The sequence below is a fragment of the Pocillopora verrucosa genome, chromosome 14, assembly GCF_036669915.1.
Source record: "Pocillopora verrucosa isolate sample1 chromosome 14, ASM3666991v2, whole genome shotgun sequence".
In the NCBI taxonomy this organism is placed as follows: domain Eukaryota; kingdom Metazoa; phylum Cnidaria; class Anthozoa; order Scleractinia; family Pocilloporidae; genus Pocillopora; species Pocillopora verrucosa.
The window spans coordinates 18,300,277-18,321,282 of NC_089325.1; the positions used below are offsets into that span (position 1 = coordinate 18,300,277).

A 21,006-nucleotide genomic window follows, 5' to 3' on the forward strand; every position below is an offset into this window, starting at 1 on the left:
ATGGTTAATATTTGAAGGGACAGGATTTCTTTCCCTTCCAAGCTGTTAAGTTGTAAGCGCTAAGTTTCTTCCCCCACCACCTCTCCTAAACAGAATTCTACGTGCACCGCGCTGCGGCTGACAAAATTCAAAAGGGGACCCACCCTTTAGGCGTCTTTGTATTGTACACCGACACGTGACCAGCTGTAACCAGGTCAAGACAGATTAAATAAAATTGCCAGTTATGGCACCCCGCGCTGTTTATCATCCGATTTTAGTGTTTCTTAAAATTTTTTTATAGTTTCTTTCACGTTGAAAAGGATTTGGCTCATCGCAGAAAACGACACAAAATATCGGGAGGTGGCGGTCATAAGAAATTTACCAGTGGTTCCTTTCAAAGCATAAAAACTAATGAAAAGTATATTAATCGAGATGAAGTAAACTTTAATTTAAAAGGGCAACTCCTTATTCGTGACCGGGGAGGAAGGGGGCGAGGTACTTCCTGGTAAGAGGCTGATGTGCACCTGTATGGGGCTGCATTCTCACGACTGGATTCACCACAATGGGGTTACATTTTCAATGAAGTTACAAGAATGGTGTAGCACATTTACGGTATCTTCGGGATAAGAACATTCTGGTATGTAGGGATTTTAAAATGGGAAGATTCGCAGTTACAAAGTTGTTATATTTGTCTAAAAGTGACTAAGATGGGGTTAATAAATGGCCACAAAGCAGACTATAATGGGATAGGGGTTCTGAGAGGCCAGCGGCTAATACACAGCAAAAATTGATCATATCACCCACCCGGGATTCTCGATTCTTTCTGATGTGTTTCCAAGAAATATTACATCATGACATTATCGTACTATATCATCGTGACTAGCTAAAACAACTCTAAAATTACTTTTTAATGTACGTTTTAAAACCACGCCCCTTTTGGAACTTGTTGTGGCGCTTGAATTGTTAGTTCTCTTGCTCTAGCCCAGGCCTCTCTTGGCGACAGATGAATTCTTGTTGGTTCATAAGTAGTGTTGATATTACTTAGAGCAATATGCGTATCAGTATCCATTTCTGACAGATCTGAAAGTTCTGACGGTAACTCATCCTCAAAATTTCCTTCTGGGGACACTGTTCTCTTTTTATTTTCCCGTCGTCCCCTCTTGCACAGCGCAAACAAAATACAGTGTAAAGCGGACACCGCAAGCGCAGAAACCCCGACGACGATTCCTATCTCCACAGGAGTGAGGCCTTGTTCGCGAACATCGTCCTTGTCGGAGGGAGAGATGGTTCCGCTTAACACTAGAAAAAATCATTTTGTTCATTTTAGCTTCTGTTGTACAATGGCGTTATAACGTTTTTAGAGGAATTTAGACTACATAAAACAAACGTTACAGATTGACAAGGTTTCATCGTAATTTCCATTGTAAGTTGCCAAGCCTATGAAGACGTATCATGAATCGAAAATAAAATTTACCAAGTTGTGGAATTCTCAAAATGTCAAGAAGCCTCAATTGAAGTCAACGAGTTCGGTTTCAATTTGCAGCTATAACTCGCATGGCTTTGAGAATCAATCGAGGTATGGTGACCTCGAAAACTCTCTGGGCCGTGGTAATCTCCAAATTGAAGTCGTGAAAAATGTGAAATATTTTTCAAAGATTCGACTGTTCTTTTTCAAACTTTTTTTTATTTGGACCTCCCATATCTTTACCTCGATCAAAGTTGAACGAGAGGAAAGTATTATTGTCCTCGCCTGTCTTAGTTAGTCCGAGTTGCACCTCTAATGCTGGTTGCTGCGCATGCTCAATATTATTTTCCTTCCTGTACATACGTAAGGACTGAGGGTGTGAAGTCATGACATCACGCTTAGTTTTTTTGGCTGGACGGGTTACCAAAGTTTACGAAGGTACATTGGCTTTAACAATCTTACTTGTGAATATGGAAGCGATCTTCGCAGTAATAATCACTACCTAAGCGGCAGTGAAAATAAGGTCTGAAAAAATTCAGGCCTGCACGGGATTTGAATCCGTGACCACTGCGATACAGGTGCAGTGCTCTACCAACTGAGCTAACAACCCAACTGGGAGCTGGCTGCGGTTCACAAATATTCACAATCATTGAGACTTACTTGTGCTGCTTTCAACATGGCGCGTGCTTTGTGGCGATGTCGTCTTTGCAGATGTTGATGATGTGTAAGGATGACACAAAAAATCAAAAGTACCGCCAGAAGAAATGTTTACAACTGAAACATCAGTCATTACAGCAGATCCAGTAATAAGTGGAACTTCAAAAGATATTTTTTCCAGCTTAACCAGGCGCTCAAGACGCGTTTTCATTTCGTTGATCGGATGTAGTACAGTTTCACCCTCGTTGCTCAAGGAAAACCGAATGGATGTCTGTCAATAGAAAACAAGTTCAGTTACAGATGATAAGACAGAGAGGAAGAGAAAGAAAAAGTGTTATATCTGTTTGAAATTCAGCCGATTATGGGAAAATGATATACTTTGATGATATATATATATTTTTTAAGTAGAAACAAAAGTTAATTAGCAGAGATTGAACAACATCGAAACAGAAATAGATCGTAGTTAATTGGTACTGTAAACAGCTTTTTTTTTACAGACATACAATATGTGTGTGTGTATATATATATATATATATATATATATATATATATATATATTTCACGTCATTTTTGGCAGAATGAAAGTATAATAATACGTGTTTCTGTTAAAAAAAAATTCATTACCTTGTTAAGGCATAGGCGACGAATTCTACTGACTAGTGAGCTTCCCACAAGTTTACTGAGGATGGACTCCAACTGGGCTTTAATGTTACTCTTTTCTTGTGAGGGCTGTGGTAGAGCTTGGTCCAAGGTAAATAAAACATGAAGACTATGGAGATAAGAAACTCTTTTTTTAACTTAAGATGCAGTTTTATACAATTATTAAGGCATAAAAAACTTACTCTGTAAATTCCTTAGGACTCCTTGCGGTGTAAACTGCACGTATATCGGCAGCAGGTCCAAGCACAACTTTACCTTGATTTACCAAGTGTTCTATAGTTTCTTGCATGGTCTTCAGATCACTATTTGAGGTTGTAGCTTGTAATTTAACAACGATTCCATCCTGTCAAAGAAGAAGAGTTTTGGCTGAAATAGTAAATGAATCAAGTTTCAGTAAAAGGCAGCGGCACAGAGGGGTTTGCAGTTGCCAGACGCAGAAAAGGTAGGACAAACAAAACAAAAAAACAAAAAAACCAACAAAAAATAAAACTAAGTGGATAGAATAAAACTTAATTTCAATACTCAGCAGCTCCATTACTAACAAAGCTATACACTAACTTCGCTACCTGCAGCACACTGGTTTGAAGAAGTATGAGACACGAAGTATGCAAGATTACTAATAACTTATGGCCAAATAAGTTTTCCTTTGCTCTTTTTCTTGTCTAATCTAACTTGGCTTGGGCTTTTCGAAAATCATAGTTGAAGTAATTGTATCACCTTGATACCCACCACTACCACCTATAGTCAAGGGGCGGGAGGGACTAATTGACATATATTAACATGATAAATAAGTAATCTCCGTTACCTCAATGCGCAATACACGGAAGAATGAAGGGAACTTGCGCATGTAAATTATACCACCGTCTTGTTCATGCGTTTTGCTGCTTTGTCCATGTATACCAAACTACCTTCAAGTCATACATTTCTAAGCAATGTCGTCTAAAATACATTTACGCGTTAAAATTAAGAAGGACGAAACACTCTTTTCATGTCAAGTCTGATAGGAAAGTCAGCGTCAAACTAAGGGCTACTGGAAAGTTTTCGGGTGTTTGTGGGATTTTTAAAAAACATTTACAGATAATTTGGTTGTTTCGGCTTCAAAATTAGTCCCAAATAACGCATGAGCACAGTATAAGTATCCATGCAATGAACTGGTGACTTACCTTCTGCAGCTGTAAAACACCAATGTTAAGTGGGGAGGTACTGCTTACCAGTCGCAGTAAATTTGTCTTGAATAAGTACTTTATAGTGTTTTGTTGATCAACCAGTAAACTCATGAAGTTTTGGCAAGGAAAACGGACAAACATCGACAAACTGAAAAAAATGATGTAAAAAAAACCGCGTTAGTTTTGTATGCCATTACCATACGTTTTATGGAAAAAATTAGCCGTTGTAGTCATAACCTTGTTTTTCGTTTCCTCTACATTCGTCATCTTTTTTCTTAGAAGAAAAGAAATTCCAACGTTCCTCAGTAAAAGGCTGTTTTCAACATTTGAAGAAAGTGAATTATTTTGGTTTTCAAAATTAATACAGGCTTCTATTTGAAATGTTCAGTTACCTTTGGCTTGTTCTACATTCTGAGCTGCACAATGGAACCTCTTGTTCTGAACACCAGTGACAGCCTAAAGTGTTTCCACATTCACTTATGTTCGCTCTACAAACGAAAAATTAAAAAAGAAAAATGATCGAGTTCATGTATCTTTATGATCTGAGAGATATTATCAAATAGTTACTTTAACAAAGATATAGCTCGAATGAAAAGTGGCAAGGCTTTCAACATTTACTCGCCACATAACCCTAAAGAGACAAACCTTTAATAAATCAAAGGGAAAAAAGGCATATTCTCGCTCCAAATCGTTTGAAGCTCATGTGTTTTATTACATATCAAACATCTTTGCAACTTGCGAGAAAAATCGTTTTCAGACTGCAAACCGTAAAATAGTCTACTGTGTAGGATATGATTTTTCACGCAAACACCCTCCCATTTTCACAGTAATGTAGGTGAGGTTCGAAACTTGATGAATGTCACCCGACATTCCCGAGTCTTGGCGTGGCATATTCGATTACGTGACGCGTTTAGATCAATAGCTCACGAGCAAAAATATTTGAAGTACTGTGACATTTTTCAATTAAAGTTTCAGTAAAAATTTCTCAACAAAGTACACTATTGTCTTGAAATTAAATGAACTAAGACTAAAAATCGTAATGCCACGTTATACTACTACCATATCGGTTTTTTTCTCGTACATTTGAACACAATCTCGGGCACATCTGGGCGCAGAGGCTAGTGCATCCTTCAGAGCAACGTCTTCCTTATCTGTGTCAAACAGCGGGGGAACCGAGACTGTCAAAGAAATGATATGAAAATATTATGTTTATGATTGATTTTTTTATTATTGTTTTTATCATAACACTATCTTTTGAATGGTTTTCCAGTGGCTCCACAAAGAATTGAATCACCAGTTCTGGTTTTCTTGCTGTTCTCAGGTCAGGTCAGGTCAGTTTGGATGCTATAATCCCACAGTAACTTAAATTTAAGTTCTTTCCAGTGTACATTTTCATAACGTTCCCTCCACTTTTCTGCTGAAAACCACACTTTCCTGATTAGTCCCAGTGTACCGCCGCGCTATATCCTCCTGTACTAACAGAGCCAGTTGAAGGCAACCACTTGCAATATAGCTTCCTGTTTAATTTGTCTGTTTAACACATTCTGCCCGTGGCATTCCCTTGGATCCAATCTACACTTGTTGTTTCTTTTTGTGGTTTGTTCCTACTGTCAGGTCTTAAGCAATGATGAGAGCCTCTGTCTCTGTGTTGAGCTCTCCTTTTCGCAGACATACCCAGATATTCTCATTGCTCTCGTTCTCTGTTTGCCTGATGGAGTGGCCATACAGAGTCTCATCTTTGGACCCCTTCCTCCCTCTGGCCCCAGTATCTACGGACGGGCTACGCAGTCCTTTGAATTTAAAACTCTGTTCATTGCTAGAATCATTCTTGTTCTCATACCAAGATGTTGAAATCCTCTCTTTGTCTTATCATTAATCCCTCCAGTATACCTAAGGAATACGGCCTAAATTTTGAATCCGTATATCAACTTCAATCATTGATTTGGATTCCCACAAATTTCCTGAATCACCTCAGATAGTCCTTGATGATGTTATTCTTTATCGGCTCTATATGGTCATAGAGTCCATAAATGATGTGAATCAATTCGTCGGGCTCCATGACTCCTCGCAGTACTTGCAACCGTCGTCACCATCTCTCATTTCTTTAATTTTGCTGTTGTCGGGAAGTAGATGATACTTGATCATACTTGGGTGCACCATTTTTGCCCCATTTCAGGAACAGGACTGTACATTTTGTAATTCCAAATGACTGAGGCTTGGCACAGCTTGCACTAAGGAACGAAGCAGGGCTTGCCTATGATGAATTTGTTAAGTAATATTCTAGAATACTCTAGAATATTCCAGGATGTTCAGTTTTCATAGAACTTGTTTTGACTTGTCTCGAGCTTATTGAAATATAAATAGAATAAGGCGGTGATACTGATGAGCAAGACAATCAAATTCTGACTGTTCGTTTTTTAGATTAGGTAATTTAGTGTTAACAACTGAATTGAAAACGTAAATTGGCCACCGTAAAGGGTAAAAAGTTGACGTTTCGAGCGTTAGCCCTTTGTCAGAGCGATGGGGCTAACGCTCGAAACATCAGCTTTTTTACCCTTTACGGTGGCCATTTTACATTTTCAACCCAGTTGTTAACACTAAATTACCTGTTATACTCTCCCACCGACGCAGCACCATAGTTTCTTTAGAAACTTACCTCCTTTATTCGTTTTTAGATTGTTCGTTTTGTTGTTGTTTTTTTTTTGGTGTTGTAGTTGTCATTGGTTTAGTCTGTTGCAATTTTTTGTGTTCTTGTTAATAATTGAGAAAAACAAGAAAATCTCCTTTAGAGGACGATACAGTGGGAGCATTCCATATTTTTGGTCCTCAGTGTAGTGTAGCGAGCTGTTTAATGTTGCTTCTGCAGATGTGAGGCTAAAGGAGCTCCTTATTTATTATATAAACTGTTGCTTCCAGAATCTTATATCACACTACATATATATGGAAACAGCTGTTTGATAAACGAACACTACCTACAATCATCCTTACCTGGGCAAGGCGATGATGTCCACAGACTTGTTACAGAATTTTCACACTCGTCATATGACATGTGACAAGAGCAAGGACACTAGAAGACAAAGAAAAATAATGGAAAACCCTTCATTAATGATAAGAGCACTTTAGAGAACAGATGCAAAAAACTTTGCTCCTTTTATAGGCCTTTGTTTGCCTTTTTGTAGATCAAAAGCCTGGGAAACGGGCTTGTAAGTCTGTTCATTGAAGACTGTCCTTTTACGTGGAGAGACTGACCTGACAAACGGACACAGCATTGGTTGAGCAGACCCTGCAAGACTCCTCACAGAAACAGTCCTAAAATGTTTGGAAAGAAACGAATTGGTGGTTACAAAATTTTCCTTGTTTAAACGTGTGTCTTTTGTTACGTCTGATAACTGCCTTACGTAATGTTTACACAGTTCCAACAAGTTAGACATGTTTTTAATTGAAAACCACAAGCACTCACAGAACTAAATCAAGCTGAAGAAATTGACCTTTCTTTGAAATAATGAATATAGCTAAGAACTTTTAAAATAAGCAAGACGTTTGACGGTGACAAACGGCATTAGAATAAGAAGAAATATTTGCATTTTCTATTTACAAAATAACTTCATGCTATCGGCAAAAGATTGACCTGAGAGCCATAGAAAACATTGCCGCAGAATATATGATAATCTCAAACCTCATTTGGTGCAGTAGGTCGGTCGGTGCAGTTATGCAGACTTCTCGATGGAAAGCTGAGCAAGAAAAGTGACGTTCCTTGTATTTGGTTTAAGCTGAACTGAAGACAGGGATCTGAACTTTTTGAAGAGGCTCCGTCAGCGGAATTAATGAGCTCATAGAACAATTGAACTGTGTGCTGTTGGTAATCATTGCACCAAGATGTCTGCAAAAACAAGTCCCATTCCTCAAGAGTTGTTCCCCATCAAGTCAGTTTCAACTGCCCACTGATTCAGAATTTTAAAATGGAATAGGAAGTTAGAAAATGACCGACTTCATTTTTTTGAAGTTTTAAACAAATTGTTTTTATGTAAGATACAGCCGTGTATATTGTTTTAAACTAAACTGGTCAGTTCAGGTTCAACTGGATATTATGATTTTCAGCAGAAATGTTTTAAAAGTAGTTTCTTCTTTAACTGAAGGACATCCTCCTTCACCTTAACTACCACGCTCATGATTTACTGTCTTCATTTACACCATCATTGCATGTAAGCATTAGATATCAACATCCCTATCTTCCAAGTACACAAGAAGTTTCTCAGCATGGACTAGTTTAATGGCCTTACTTGCCATAGGTCTCCTCAAGCTCATTGATAGAGCGTCCGGGGCACTGATTTGAAGGTAAGTTCGACTCCTATTGGAAGCATCCGGTTTTTTTTTTCTCCGAGCATGTTACTAACTGAAAACACTCTTCTTTCACTTAAATCACCAGGCTTATGACTTATCATCTTCATTAACATCATTATTGTGCATAGGCGTCACATATCGACATCCCTATTCTAGCTGTATGCATGAAGTTTGTCACCATGGACCTAGTTAAATACCATAGCTTGCTACATGTCTATCATATTTCAGTGATAGAGCACTTGAGCTGCATATACTAATCAGAAGGGCGTAGCTTCGAGTCCTAGAGGGAGCACCAGTGTTTTTATTTTATCCGAATCTAATCCTCCTTCACTTAAATCACTAGGCTTAAAATTTACCACCTTCATTTGAATTATAATTTTGCATAAGTATTACATATTAACATTCCTATCCTTGCAGTATGGAGGAAGTTGTCCTTTATGGACCTAGTTAAACGGCCTAGCTTGTCATGAGTCTCCTAAAGCTCAATGGTAGGGCGTCCGAAGTAAAAATCGAAGGGTCGTCGGTTCGACTCCTGCTGTGAGCCCTTGGCGTGTTATTCGCTGATAACATCTCCATCCATCGTCATTCTCATATAATCTTCCCACTTGCTTTGCACGACATCAATTTTTCGCCTAATTAGTTATGCTTTTACCTGTACAGGGGAATGATGTTATTGAATGATTTATCTCTTTTGCTGATATTCCCTCTTTTTAAGTGCTATGATACCGACAGGGTTGTAACTCATGCATCAACATTTTAATTAAAGCACCTTCAAATTTTTGTCCTTTTTGATTAACTGACTCGCCAGCCAAGGGAAAACGTCTGTTAAATGCCCCTTGTGAGTTTTCAGACTAGTGGAACGTGAGAGGTTCATCATAATCTGTCTGAAACGTAAAGTCGAAAAGCGTGTCATTTTGTCCCAAAGATGCAGTGTCGGAGCACGACAAACTTGTGCTTTAAAAACGGTCTTAAATTTTACATCTCGCCACAGAACTGTAAATTCCCTATTAAGCACCACGTCCAAATTTGCAGCTGGGCCGCATGAAGCATTTGTTTAGACAACACTATTTACAAACGAAAAAGGTTCCCTGTTGCTTAAAGAGAAAATTAACAGCAAAATTAATTAAAACATTATTCAACCTCTGCTCCAGCTTATTCTCGTTACTTCCTTTTTGGGGAACATTGAATTTTACTTTGTCTGTTTGTGTCGCAGCAAGCAAGAAAATGGCCATGAAAAAAGTATGACTTCAACTCTTACCCACTCCGTTCGACGATGTACCATTCTTCGCCACAATCTTTTTCAAAATCAACCTGCAATGCAGTAATGATGCTAGTGGTAAACAATGGACCGAAATAATCGTTTATGGTGCCGGTGTCTTTCTTAATTTTATATTTTAATTTTTTTAATTTTTGCACTCCTTCCGATTCTTCCCTTATTTACCCAGCTTAAATTAAATTTCTGGTAAATTTCGGGTTATGTGAAGTAGGTGCCACAACAGTTCCTATACTTTCTTTAGAAAGACCGGCGCATCATGTAAAGATTTACTTGCCTTTTCAGTAATGAGCTGCACAAAGGCGTGTTTGGTCATTTCCATTCCCATGACGGCCAGCACATCTCGCGCTTGATTGTCGCCGAACTGGACACCTGCACTGCTGCACAGTGAAAACAGAAAACAGAACAGCCATACGATCCACTCGTGTTTTAATTTTTTCCTAAGGATTCAGCATTAACAATGTTCTCGACGTATATACCTAAATGATAGGTGAACTCAATTCCTTTGAAATAATAAATTACACACATTTTATTGACATAAAGGAAAAGATTGTTGTAACTTGTTATCTCAACTACGTATACGTCCCTGGTACTTTTAAGCCCGGCTCTGATAAGTAAGCCGGTTGGTAGCGAGCTCAGCGTTGTAAAGCAAACGTAATTTCAGAAAATAATGATACCGTTATTCATAACCTTGGATGTTTAATTACCATACCTTGTCCTGGGAATAGCTTTACTTAAGCTTAACACTTTATCCTGCTGGTAAGCTGAATTTCTCAGTGACACAACCATCATCTCAGGCGTTGAAGATGCTTGCCTATACCTGCCACAGTTACAATATTTGAAAGACAGCGTTTAGATAAACAGTGTCTAATTTAATCTAGTTCTCATTTATTGATGAATTTCAATCATTCAAATCCTTGTCAGCTTAAGTCCTTTCAAGGTATTGGTCAGAAAAAGGGACCCGGTTTGAATGGATAAATGTTAACAACGTGTTGATTATCTAAGTATTGCAGAACAAAACTATCACTGTCCTCATAATAAGTTTAACTACAGGCTCATTCAATACATCAAACTTATTTAACATGACGTTATAGACATGAATGGATCTTTTCCTGTTGTTCTGTACCACTGAGAAGCTTTACTCACCAAGATTGCTGTAGGTGAGAATATGTCTTTTGCAACCGAATACCAGGAAACGTTCTTAATACTCCTTGTTGTGTTCCAACAAATCTGAAAATGAATGTTTGAATAATATGTCTTCGTTTTTCCGCCTTATCCAAAAAATGAAAATTAGAAATAAAAAACAAGGCAAAAGAAATTAAAAAACCTTACCTCCAGGTAACTAAGTACTGGTTTGTTAATTCGGCTCTCTTCCAGAAGTCCTCCAATTCTGGTGTCATCATCACCTCTGCACGGATTGCTTCACTAAGGCCTATGAGTAAAGAATTTTTATTATATAAATACTGATGAAATACCAGGATTTTCCTTTTACTAAAAAATCATATCTTCATCGCGCGCAGTGAAGATACTATTTTATCTTTCACGTGTGAGGATATTGGTGTCGCCATGGTTACTAACATGATTGGCCAATTACAAGAGAACCTCCCACTCAGGCGCGCGAAAATGAATAAAAAAAAATTGTTTTTCACGTATGAATTTCAACAGTATCTATAGAATAAACAGAACATTACATGGCCGCTTGGGGATACGTATTTTATCTTCTCGTGCTGAAAGTATCTCTCATTCGTTCGCTGAGCTCACTCGTGAGGGATACTTCAGCACTCGAAGATAGAATTCGTTTACCCGCGCGGCCATGTAATATCCTCTATATCCAAGGTGCTATAGCTGTAACAAACTGGGAAATGACTATACCCTTTTATTTCCTTAATTCTCATAACCTTTCTATTTTATTCAAGGGTGATACTATAGGAAGAAATGAGATGCCGGTTTGTCTTAGGGGTTGAATCGTTAACCGTAATTATAACTAGAAATACTTATTTTTAAACACTTAGAAAAATGTCCTCAGACCTTTGAAACGAACGTGAGGGACATTTTCATTGAAAAACCGTTGGATATTTTGCACATCTCTGATTGTTTCTGTATTGTAGATGAATTCATCAGAATCATTAAATGCTTCTGGAGAAATCTGGAATAAAGAATTTTACATGTGGATTAATAATAAAACAACTGAGTTGTACTTGCGAAAAAATATCTAGGTTCACTTGTGACATACCGAAAAGCTCATTTATTTGCGACAAAGTGAAGCTATGATGGTAAATAAGTTAAAACAGAAATGGTTTCTCGATTAATTATCCAGTACAACAATGGCTCCCTCAACGATCAAATTATTTCAGAAAGAAATAAACACTTTTGATTTTAAGCCTCATTGGTAATGGACAGAAGACTCTAAATATTTCAGTAATTTTTGAAGCATTAACTATTTTGAGAAGTGATTTACAAAGAACTCATTAGACTGTTACAGACCAGTTCGGTTAGTGGAGAGAGTTAAAAGGGTGCCACACTGACCACCATTAGCTTTCGCTTGCTGTATCGATCTTCCACAGATTTTTACAACAAACATTCTAAAATTATTACATTCATCTGACTCTTAGGTATTCCATAGGAGCAGATTGTACTGCGAGGAGACCCATAGAATACCTTGATAGAAGAGGACGTTGGAGAAATCAGTAGACTTTCTTTTGAACTACAAATTCCACTGGGATAAGAATCGGAAATATTCCTCCACAAATCCAATCGATGGTTAAAGCGATGGTGAGTTATTCCTCGTAAGTTTGAACTACGGTAAACAAAAGAGTTTTCAAATCACAATGATGAAATAAGAACTACCATTGATGAGAAGACAAATAAATTCTAGGAAAAATAGTGAAATCTGATTTGCAGACTTCATTGAAAAGACTTCTGTCACTCATAATTCATAATAGTGATGCAGTCTATTGATTTATCTCTCAAGCCCCTTTGCTCGACAGGTTGATCCACTAACCAGTGATTTCATCCTTCAGTCTACTTATACATTTGCTCTCACTGTTCGCAATGAAAATCAAAACAAAACAGGCCCCAAACTTACAGATGTAAAGTCGGTTTTAATGGACTGTCCATCAGCTACCACTAAGACAATGTAATAAGCATTTTTTCTGACAGGTGTCCAGATGAAAGTAGCATTTCTGTAGAAGATATGGGGTTCCATCTGTGGACCGATCTCCAAGTAAACACAGGAAACCCAGCCTGAAATGACACAAGTCAGCAATAACCGTTATGAGATAAAGGCACTTTTGTAAGTTTTGTATGCTTATCATAAAAACCAGCGAAATGAAAATAGAGAAATTTTTTGTACATCTACTTTGTACTTTGTTACGTTTTTCAAGCCGATCGCTTTTCCCCACGAAACTGTACGAGTGGTTACGGTGACATTTTAATATATGCTGTCGCTAAATGATATTCAGTATTATAGTGTACAGGGAGTAATTGATAAAAACTCTGGTTAAGGCAAGAATACCTTAAGATGCTATGGCGGGAAGTTTTAGAAGTTTACTAAACTTTAATTTTTTCCTTAACGTTAGCAATCTGCCTGATCCAACTTGTGGAGCTACAGATCTCCTGTGAGTCAGGAATCTTTTTTTCAGTCGTCTGTATTTATATGTTTTCTCCATAGTCATGTTTTGAACGTGCAAACAGCCGAACTTTTCGTTTTTACTTTGGGGCATAATGACTTTTGATTATTCTGGATCTAGACTTCGTATATATCCCGTATACTATGAGTCTCCAAGAAGCAAAACTGACAGAGAAATGATAAAAAGTTAATTTACTTCGTAGCACTGTTCACCAGACCCTCCATGGGTTATGTTTGATATGATGTCATCAGGGAGGCTGGCCTCAAACAACGAAAGCGGCAAAAACGAGCGGCTACTAGTGGTTTGTCAGTCGGACTCGGGAGGGATGGGTGCAAAATTGTCCGACCTGGAATAAAATATTTCTTTGATGCATTTGTTCTTAAAGGGACTCTACTGTGTACCTGTTTAGTATTGAGAGCTTTTTGATATATCTGATCAGTTCTTGGGGAGGGGTGTAGGGGGTACCGGTACACACCTCTCCTTAGATGACACCGGCTTTCTAATATAACTAACATCGAGTGAAAGCGGACCCTCGCAGTATGAACTCTACTAAGCAGTAGTGAAAATGAGGTTTGGAAATTGAACCCATGACCTCTACGAGGCTGGTGCAATGCTCAACAAACTGAGCCAGTATTTTGCGAAAAAAAAAGGAGAAAAATAGAAATGACAAAACGCAGCCTGTGGTTCAGTGGTTTTGAAGTAGAACATAAGACTAGATTAATAAAAATTTGTATTGAACGCTGCGAAAATTCTTTGTATTCTCAGCGTTGTACATTATATTATTGCAAAGTCACAAGACTTCTCTTCGTTTTCGCTTTGTTTAAAATTTGCTTACGTCACCCTTCAGTCCCTTCATTCCTTGGTGTTACAACCCTCTAAGAAAAATCCTGGATCCGCCCTGTAAAATGACAATACTTTGAGCCACGACAACTACTATGTGAAGTCATTGGATAGCTTCAAAGATACCTATGAGTCTCTCAATTGAACAACCTGGAAATGAAAATATATCTTTAAAAACTTGGAGAGTTACCTTCTTTGTCACGAGTATGGCATAGGACTGGGCATTGGAAGACACACGAAGGGCTTCTTTGAACAAGCGATCCAGAGGAAGGTCAAGTGCAAGGACTCCTTTTAATGACTCATTGTGAATCAGGGCAACAGATACTGTTACTGTGAGCCCTAGCTTTGAGTCCATGAAAGGGTCAGAAATCCGGGCTTTCTGATCAATCGGTATGTTTATTGATGTGTAGTAGCTGCCCATTATTCGTTTTAGTACCCCTTCCCTCTGGTCGCTTATTTCAACAAATACGCCGCTGTGTTGTACGCGATAGTTTTCAATCTTTGAAGACTTTTATGCGAGAGGCCAGTGCCGAGAGCGTACGTATTAATTTGGACTGTGTGGTTCTGAAAAGAAAAATGGGATTTTCAGTAGATGATACCTCTAAACTCAGCTGAGTGTTCAACGCATCAAAAAGAGGACATTTTTTCAATTGCCGCGGCCCAAATGAACAGTTTAATTTGAAATTAAATCTTTTATTTAGAAAATCTTAAAACTGTCCGGAAGTCTTTCGATTCCTGTTGTAAATGAACAGAGAAGCTCGATTTGTCTTTGATAAAACACAGATAAGTCAGCTCGCTATGAGGCTAGTTTGCTGCAAGCCCTTAAAAGATTCGTGTTAGTGATACTCAAGCAAAATTACAAACCATTGAAGCCTGTCCTTCATCGATTGCTTGATAGATTTCTGCTCAGTGTCACTTGGATCCCCGTCCGTTAAAAACAAGATGATGTTAGTTCTTCCAGATCCCTGTAGAAATGGTTAAAAATAAACAGATTGCCGTACATACACTGTATGGTTTGGTCCACTGGATTTAGTCGATCTTCGGGGAGGAGTTCTTATTAAATGTCACGGAATATATCATGTTTCATACGCATGCCTATATTGTTTGAATTTTTTTAATTTGCAAAAATACCAAATCTCCTGTGCGGGATAATCCAGTCACTGAACGCATTCTTCCCTAACCAACACATAAGGATTACCCTGTAATGCAAAAGAGCCTTCCCGCGAAACGTTTTGGCTTTGTTGTCCTCATAGACAAAATATATGCTAGTAATATAAATATTTTGGATACTATGTGAACCTGAAAGCTTAGAGGCACAACTTATGATCAGGCTTAAATTAAACCAGAGTAATACAATCAGCACTCTCTTAACTACATCACTTTGAAGAAAGTCGTTTTGTTTCACAGTCAAATATGGTTTAAAATTATCTTTCATGGGCAAACAATGCTCAAATTGTTAAGCGACGTCGACCACTCTCGTGGTCAGAAATTAAACAAATTCTCCAGTTCTGTTTCTCGGGTAATGAGTGAAGGGGATGTTCACACCCACTACACGAATCACTACGTTCGTGTCCACCTAACAACTGAAATATTCGATAATTCTGGATTTCATAGGGAAATTGGAAGTTTGTTCGGTAAACTAATTTATTTGAAAAAAAAAAGAAAAAATGGGCGAGTAGCTTACTGGATATGTTGCATGTAGTATGAGTCTTTCTTAAAGAAGCTTTGTATGTGTTATTAATTGTGATCGACGATGCAATGAATGTTGATAGTTGACGTGTGCCGAAGTTCTGGACTCATTCTTCTGACCGATCTTTCCTTCATGGAGGATAGTCACGTAAGAGAGTTAATTGTAGAGTAAGCAATAGCTTCCCAACTTTCCGCAGGAATCGACGTAAGTTATTAAAAGAAACAACGCACATTCCTTTTCATTACCTGCCTTGTGACATTTTCCAAACACATTTGAAGGCGCTTTTGAAGGCTTTCGCGTAATAAGTTGATCCTGAAAAGAAGAACGTCCTCATTTAAAACAATCATGGATTCCTGGAATAAAATAAATGTTAAAATCTTTATGGCGGGGGGTGGTTTTTTGTGGGGGGGGGGGGGGGGGGGGGGGGGGGAGGGCTTTCATTCGGGGGGGGGGGGCTGCCTTTTTCTTTCCTTATCTTCTGGGGAGGATATTTCTTATGATTTAAACGGGCCTGTCTCTTTTACCTGGACACATACTAGACACAATGAACAAGGAAAGCCTATCTCTGAGTCATCTTGAATCCTACTTTAACAGTCCCATGATAAGGGATGTGAGAGTTTTACGGGTATCTCTGTTATATTTTTGTCACATTGGAAAGTCACATTTAGGGAGAAAACTTCCTAACGAACGGCCGTGAAGTTTCCGGGTCCACTGCTTCATCTTAGCTAAATTTGCAGGGAAGGGATTCCTTTCGCAACTGTGGCTCCGAAGACATCCAGATGGGGTCTTTATCAGGTGGGAAAATGCCAAGATGCCGACCCTAGCGCGAAAACAACGGCAACAGGTAAAAGAGGGAAAAGTTGAATCCCGTGCCAAATGTCTTTGACTTACATTGTCATGAGCTGACAGGGTGTCAAGCAACTGTGGACAGCGGAATTCTTTGGCTAAAAGCATTCTCAGACCTGACATGGAGCCGCTGCGATCAACAATGATCACAAGATTTTTCGTAACAGGAGGATGCTGTTTCCACGGACCATGACTTCTTGCAGGTCAGCAATGAATTCCTACCATCAAATGCTAAGATGGATCCTTAATTATGTTACAGTGTGCATGGTAAGATATGATTCAAGGGAGACTCAGTACAAATTTTCGCTGGGAAAAACGCTAGTTCTCTTTTATGTTCCTTGGTGTCTATTTTCTTGAAGGAAATGTCTACGATGCCCTTTATGATATCCTTTCGCTCGTTCGGTCTAAGTTTGAAAGTTTTTAAAAGTGTTAACATGTGTTATTTTTTGTTAAAAGCAAATTAAACGGAATAGAGAATCATGAAAGTGTGGTGCACAAGAGGCATGTCCAAGGGGGCGCCACGGTAGCATTATAATGAAGTGTCAGATACCTTTCGGGTGGCAGATAAAAACTGAAATTCCATTGATTGGTAAGATGGCACCTTTATGTTTGTAGGAGATTTATTTCGTGCTCAAAATGACTTAAATAACGGGGATCAACTGTGCTGAAGATGGTTGCCTTCACAATGGCGGCTGTTCCCAGGGTAATGGACGTATTCTCCGTCTATGGAACCGTAATATTGCCATGCAACCACTTGGCGACCCTTTTTAAAGTTGTCTTTGAACCTTTTTTGACAAATCAGCGGGGAGGATAAAGCTTTCACGTTCGCCACTTAAGTGAGTCGAATGTTTGATAGAACAGCCAGTAGTTGTATCACCAAAGATAGAAGGTCTTTCGATGAAGAAGGTTGTGACGCTGGTGCCGTTCAATGACTACAACATTCAGTAACGTTTTACATGATGGGTCTTACTTGACAACTGATGCAGCGTAGCACTAAGCTACTGTAGGAACTTTAGAGGCATTAAGCCGAGCAGCTGCAGGATCAGTTATACTGTTCAGCAGCCTGTTAACATCAGTGGTTTGATTAACACAGGAGGGAAAGAAAAGAGAATCATATAAGCTTTGAAGACGGTAAAACCAAGGTGTTTCTCGCAAACCGCGCGTAAAACGGTGGTGGGCTCTCTGCTGAGCAGCAGCCGTTGTTTGGTTACATCCATCAGCAAATGACAATGATGAATCAGTTTCCCTCAAAATGGCTATCATGAAGGACAACTGGAACAAGTTCCTTTAGTGATCTTCTCATCACTTCGAGAGCACTGGAACAATACACTTGTAACGGTGATGCTGTTGTACAAAGAATGAAACAATGAATTCTTTCGATAATTCCGAAGGAATTTACCCGTCAAAAAAAAACTATTATTGGAACGAATGTTGGCTTATGAAATGGAAGCAAAAGAAAAATTGCCGAAAGGAGAATATGGTCAGGTATTGATGATTGACATTCCGTCATAACATTACGGGCCAACGGCATCGCAAGACACAGTAACTTCGTTTACAAACCCTGACACAATGAGCTAATACTCTGGGTGTAACAAGTAACCTATTGAACTCCTTTAATTAATTGTGGCAGCCCTCCGTCTTCTAAGGTTTTTTGAAAAATGCGCTTCTGCAGAGTAAAGATATTGAAACGTATGTAAAAATGAAAACGAACTTGCCACATGAAGTAAAGAACCTTTGATGAGTGACTAACTTATTATTGCTTTATATTTAACATGTCTCCAATATATGCCACAAAAATTCCGAGGGACTTGATCCCTAGATCAATAGATATGATATTGATACCTCAATTGATCACCATGCTAAAAAAATTTCTGTGGAAAAAATACAAAAGGAGACGTTATAAAAAACCCTCACAATAAAACCTCAGTGTTCCTATGCTATCGCAGAGTTGTATGTTTTTTGGCCGCGTTCGTGTGCCTAACAGTGTCTGGCTTTCTTTTACTCCCCGCTGAAACTGAAGATGCAGGAATTTTAACTATCACTAAATGTAAAGAAAAAGAAAACACACTTAATATAAAACAAAAACAAAGTAAGACTTTAGATCCGCATTATCGAAGTGTGTTTCAGATTTTAAAGCCCCAAAAGCATTTTCCGTTTGGCTATACTATTTACGTTTGCGAACATACGGTAAATATGCCTATTGTCAATCATGGTTTGTTTCTAAGCCGTGACAGATCTGACAAAACTGTTCATCAGTCTTACATAATCTTGTATTATTTTATTCATGAGGACATTCAAGGTGATAAAGACACCTGTATTCAGATAGAATGAGAGAAATTTTTTCAAGGAACTGCCTTCACTTCACGATTGAGTATCCTCTCTTGGTTGTGTACTCAACACTCAGGGGTGGATTTGAAATGATGAATTGAAAGTAGGTGTTTAGAAAGTAGAAATATGTACGGTGGCAATAAAATTTGATCAGGTTGGCCCCTAATGGTAAATATTCGTGGTTGAAGCTTACCCGCCCGTTTTATACGGATAAAAGCTTGGCACCGGGATAATGAAACGAAGCTGCAGTGGAACTGAGTCGCATCAGAGGCCTATGACACGAGAAAACTTTCACTGACTTGTATTTTTGAACCAATCGTATTAGAGCCTGCCTCGTATGTTCTTCACTTGGTCGGTCGTTTTCTGGGGGTTTTCTTCAAGTATGACTTGTGAAGACACTAAAGAAGATTAGTGAACAAAGGTACACACATAATCTTATTGTCGTTTTCAGATTATGAAATACATCAATAGCAAAGACATGAAAAGAGGTTGAAAACGTCTCCCGACAAGAGATAATCACTCACAAAAAACGAGCAATAAGGGATTGGGAAAATTCGGATAGATCGGTGCCTGAATCAGCGTGGAAAGCACACTAAAGTAATACCTTTAAGGACGTTAAAGTAGTTGCGAAAGCGATTCCCTAAAAAAGCAGGGATTAAGTTGTAATCTCACTTCTCTGTAGCAACATAGGTCACGCAAATGAAGGGATATGATCGTGAAATTGAAAATAAACTGTTGACTTAAGGTAATTTGCTGTAATTGTACTAACTTAAACAGTGTTTAGGGGAGGAGCAGTCATGTACTGATTTTCTTCATGGCGTTCATCGAGTGATTTGTAAATAAGCGGCTTCCTCGAATGTTTTAAATTTCACAAAATATAAGAGCTCTCCATTGTACCTTATTATCAGTGTTAAAAAACAAAAACATTTGCGCGGCAACACCATTTGAAATTCGATTCGATAAGAATTGTTAAACGAAGTCGTTATAATTGGAATATATCTTTGAAAAATCAGAACGCCTCTCTTGTCCAAATGCCTAAATCAAATCGTCTTATTTTCTACGCATGATTTATTTATACACATGATTTGCGTCAATTGCCGCGATTACCAACGTCCTATCAGCCCAACATGTCAGATGTAGTTAAGCAATTGGCGGTACTTTCTGTCGGTTTACCGATTACCGGTTTCACACGCGCAGGATGTTGGGAGAACACGAGAACAGTATGTACATCACAAGCCAGTGGCGAGAGTATAGAAGGTTTTCGAGATCTGCCAGTTCTCTGAGTTCGGGGTTCGGTAATGCTTAAAGTACGCGTTCAATGATATGAAAGTCTTCGTTTTGGAATTCTTAAATTGTTTGAATACAATTCAAGATGGTCGGTTGTCAGTTACTGTCACAAAGGAACATGAACTTGTTTGTTCGTAATCTTGCAAGAGACAACGCTTTAAAATGTTTTGATTGTAAGCAATTCTGAGAAGAATGTTTTTGGATGAGGAAGTAAAATGACCTCAGTTCTAAGAAACTGCGGACTTGAAACATAATCTTCGTACTCTTCTCAGACAACAATTAGATTTTTTCCACTCTCCTTGTCACTCGTTTTCTAAAATGATTACAATTCTCTGAATATTTAATATAATGGCTTGATCCCCTGCAAACTGAAACAATCAAATGATGTTAGTATCACTGAGTTTAAAGCACACGAAGAGAAGAATATTTGAGATGTTAAAGGATATAGATGGATATGTATGCCTTTTTTGTTAGGCTGTGAAATGGTGCCGGCAGTGCTGAGCTCTGCCAAACCTTAACGCGTTTTTTATAAAAAAACTCTTAACACAAACATCTTTATCAGTCAATATCTCATCAGGTCTAGCTGTATCAGCTAAAATTTTCAGATTTTTCAATGCGCTGAGTGCGCTGAGTGCGCTGTGCACAACTGCCAGCATATAAGACACAGTATATGTGAAATGCGTCTGAAGATCAATTTGTGCGAAATATGTAGTGCGTCATCATATCACAACAGAGGAAACGGTCAATGTATTCTTGATACACCTCTATCATTTTCTTATTTTCACTTCCTATGAAGATTGCCGAGCGACACGAGCCTTGTATGGTGAACGGATGATTATCACTCT

General features: G+C 38.5%; 1 protein-coding gene across 1 annotated transcript; it reads right to left on the minus strand.

Annotated features, from left to right (window-relative positions):
• Positions 1-446: 446 nt before the first annotated feature.
• On the minus strand, positions 447-17,849 carry LOC131787705 (VWFA and cache domain-containing protein 1). The gene is given in 35 exon segments (XM_066161275.1): positions 447-1,278; positions 2,105-2,372; positions 2,726-2,870; positions 2,944-3,104; positions 3,925-4,075; positions 4,320-4,415; positions 5,009-5,105; positions 6,916-6,994; positions 7,177-7,236; positions 7,604-7,807; positions 9,038-9,152; positions 9,527-9,579; positions 9,819-9,921; positions 10,254-10,361; positions 10,688-10,771; positions 10,874-10,973; positions 11,570-11,687; positions 12,200-12,307; positions 12,309-12,338; positions 12,627-12,737; positions 12,739-12,784; positions 13,340-13,473; positions 13,476-13,532; positions 14,201-14,487; positions 14,490-14,574; positions 14,875-14,912; positions 14,915-14,975; positions 15,946-15,969; positions 15,972-16,012; positions 16,378-16,714; positions 16,716-16,789; positions 17,225-17,336; positions 17,338-17,560; positions 17,562-17,812; positions 17,814-17,849. Coding segments are annotated over 35 exon segments (4,377 nt in total). The 3' UTR covers positions 447-898.
• Positions 17,850-21,006: the final 3,157 nt, after the last annotated feature.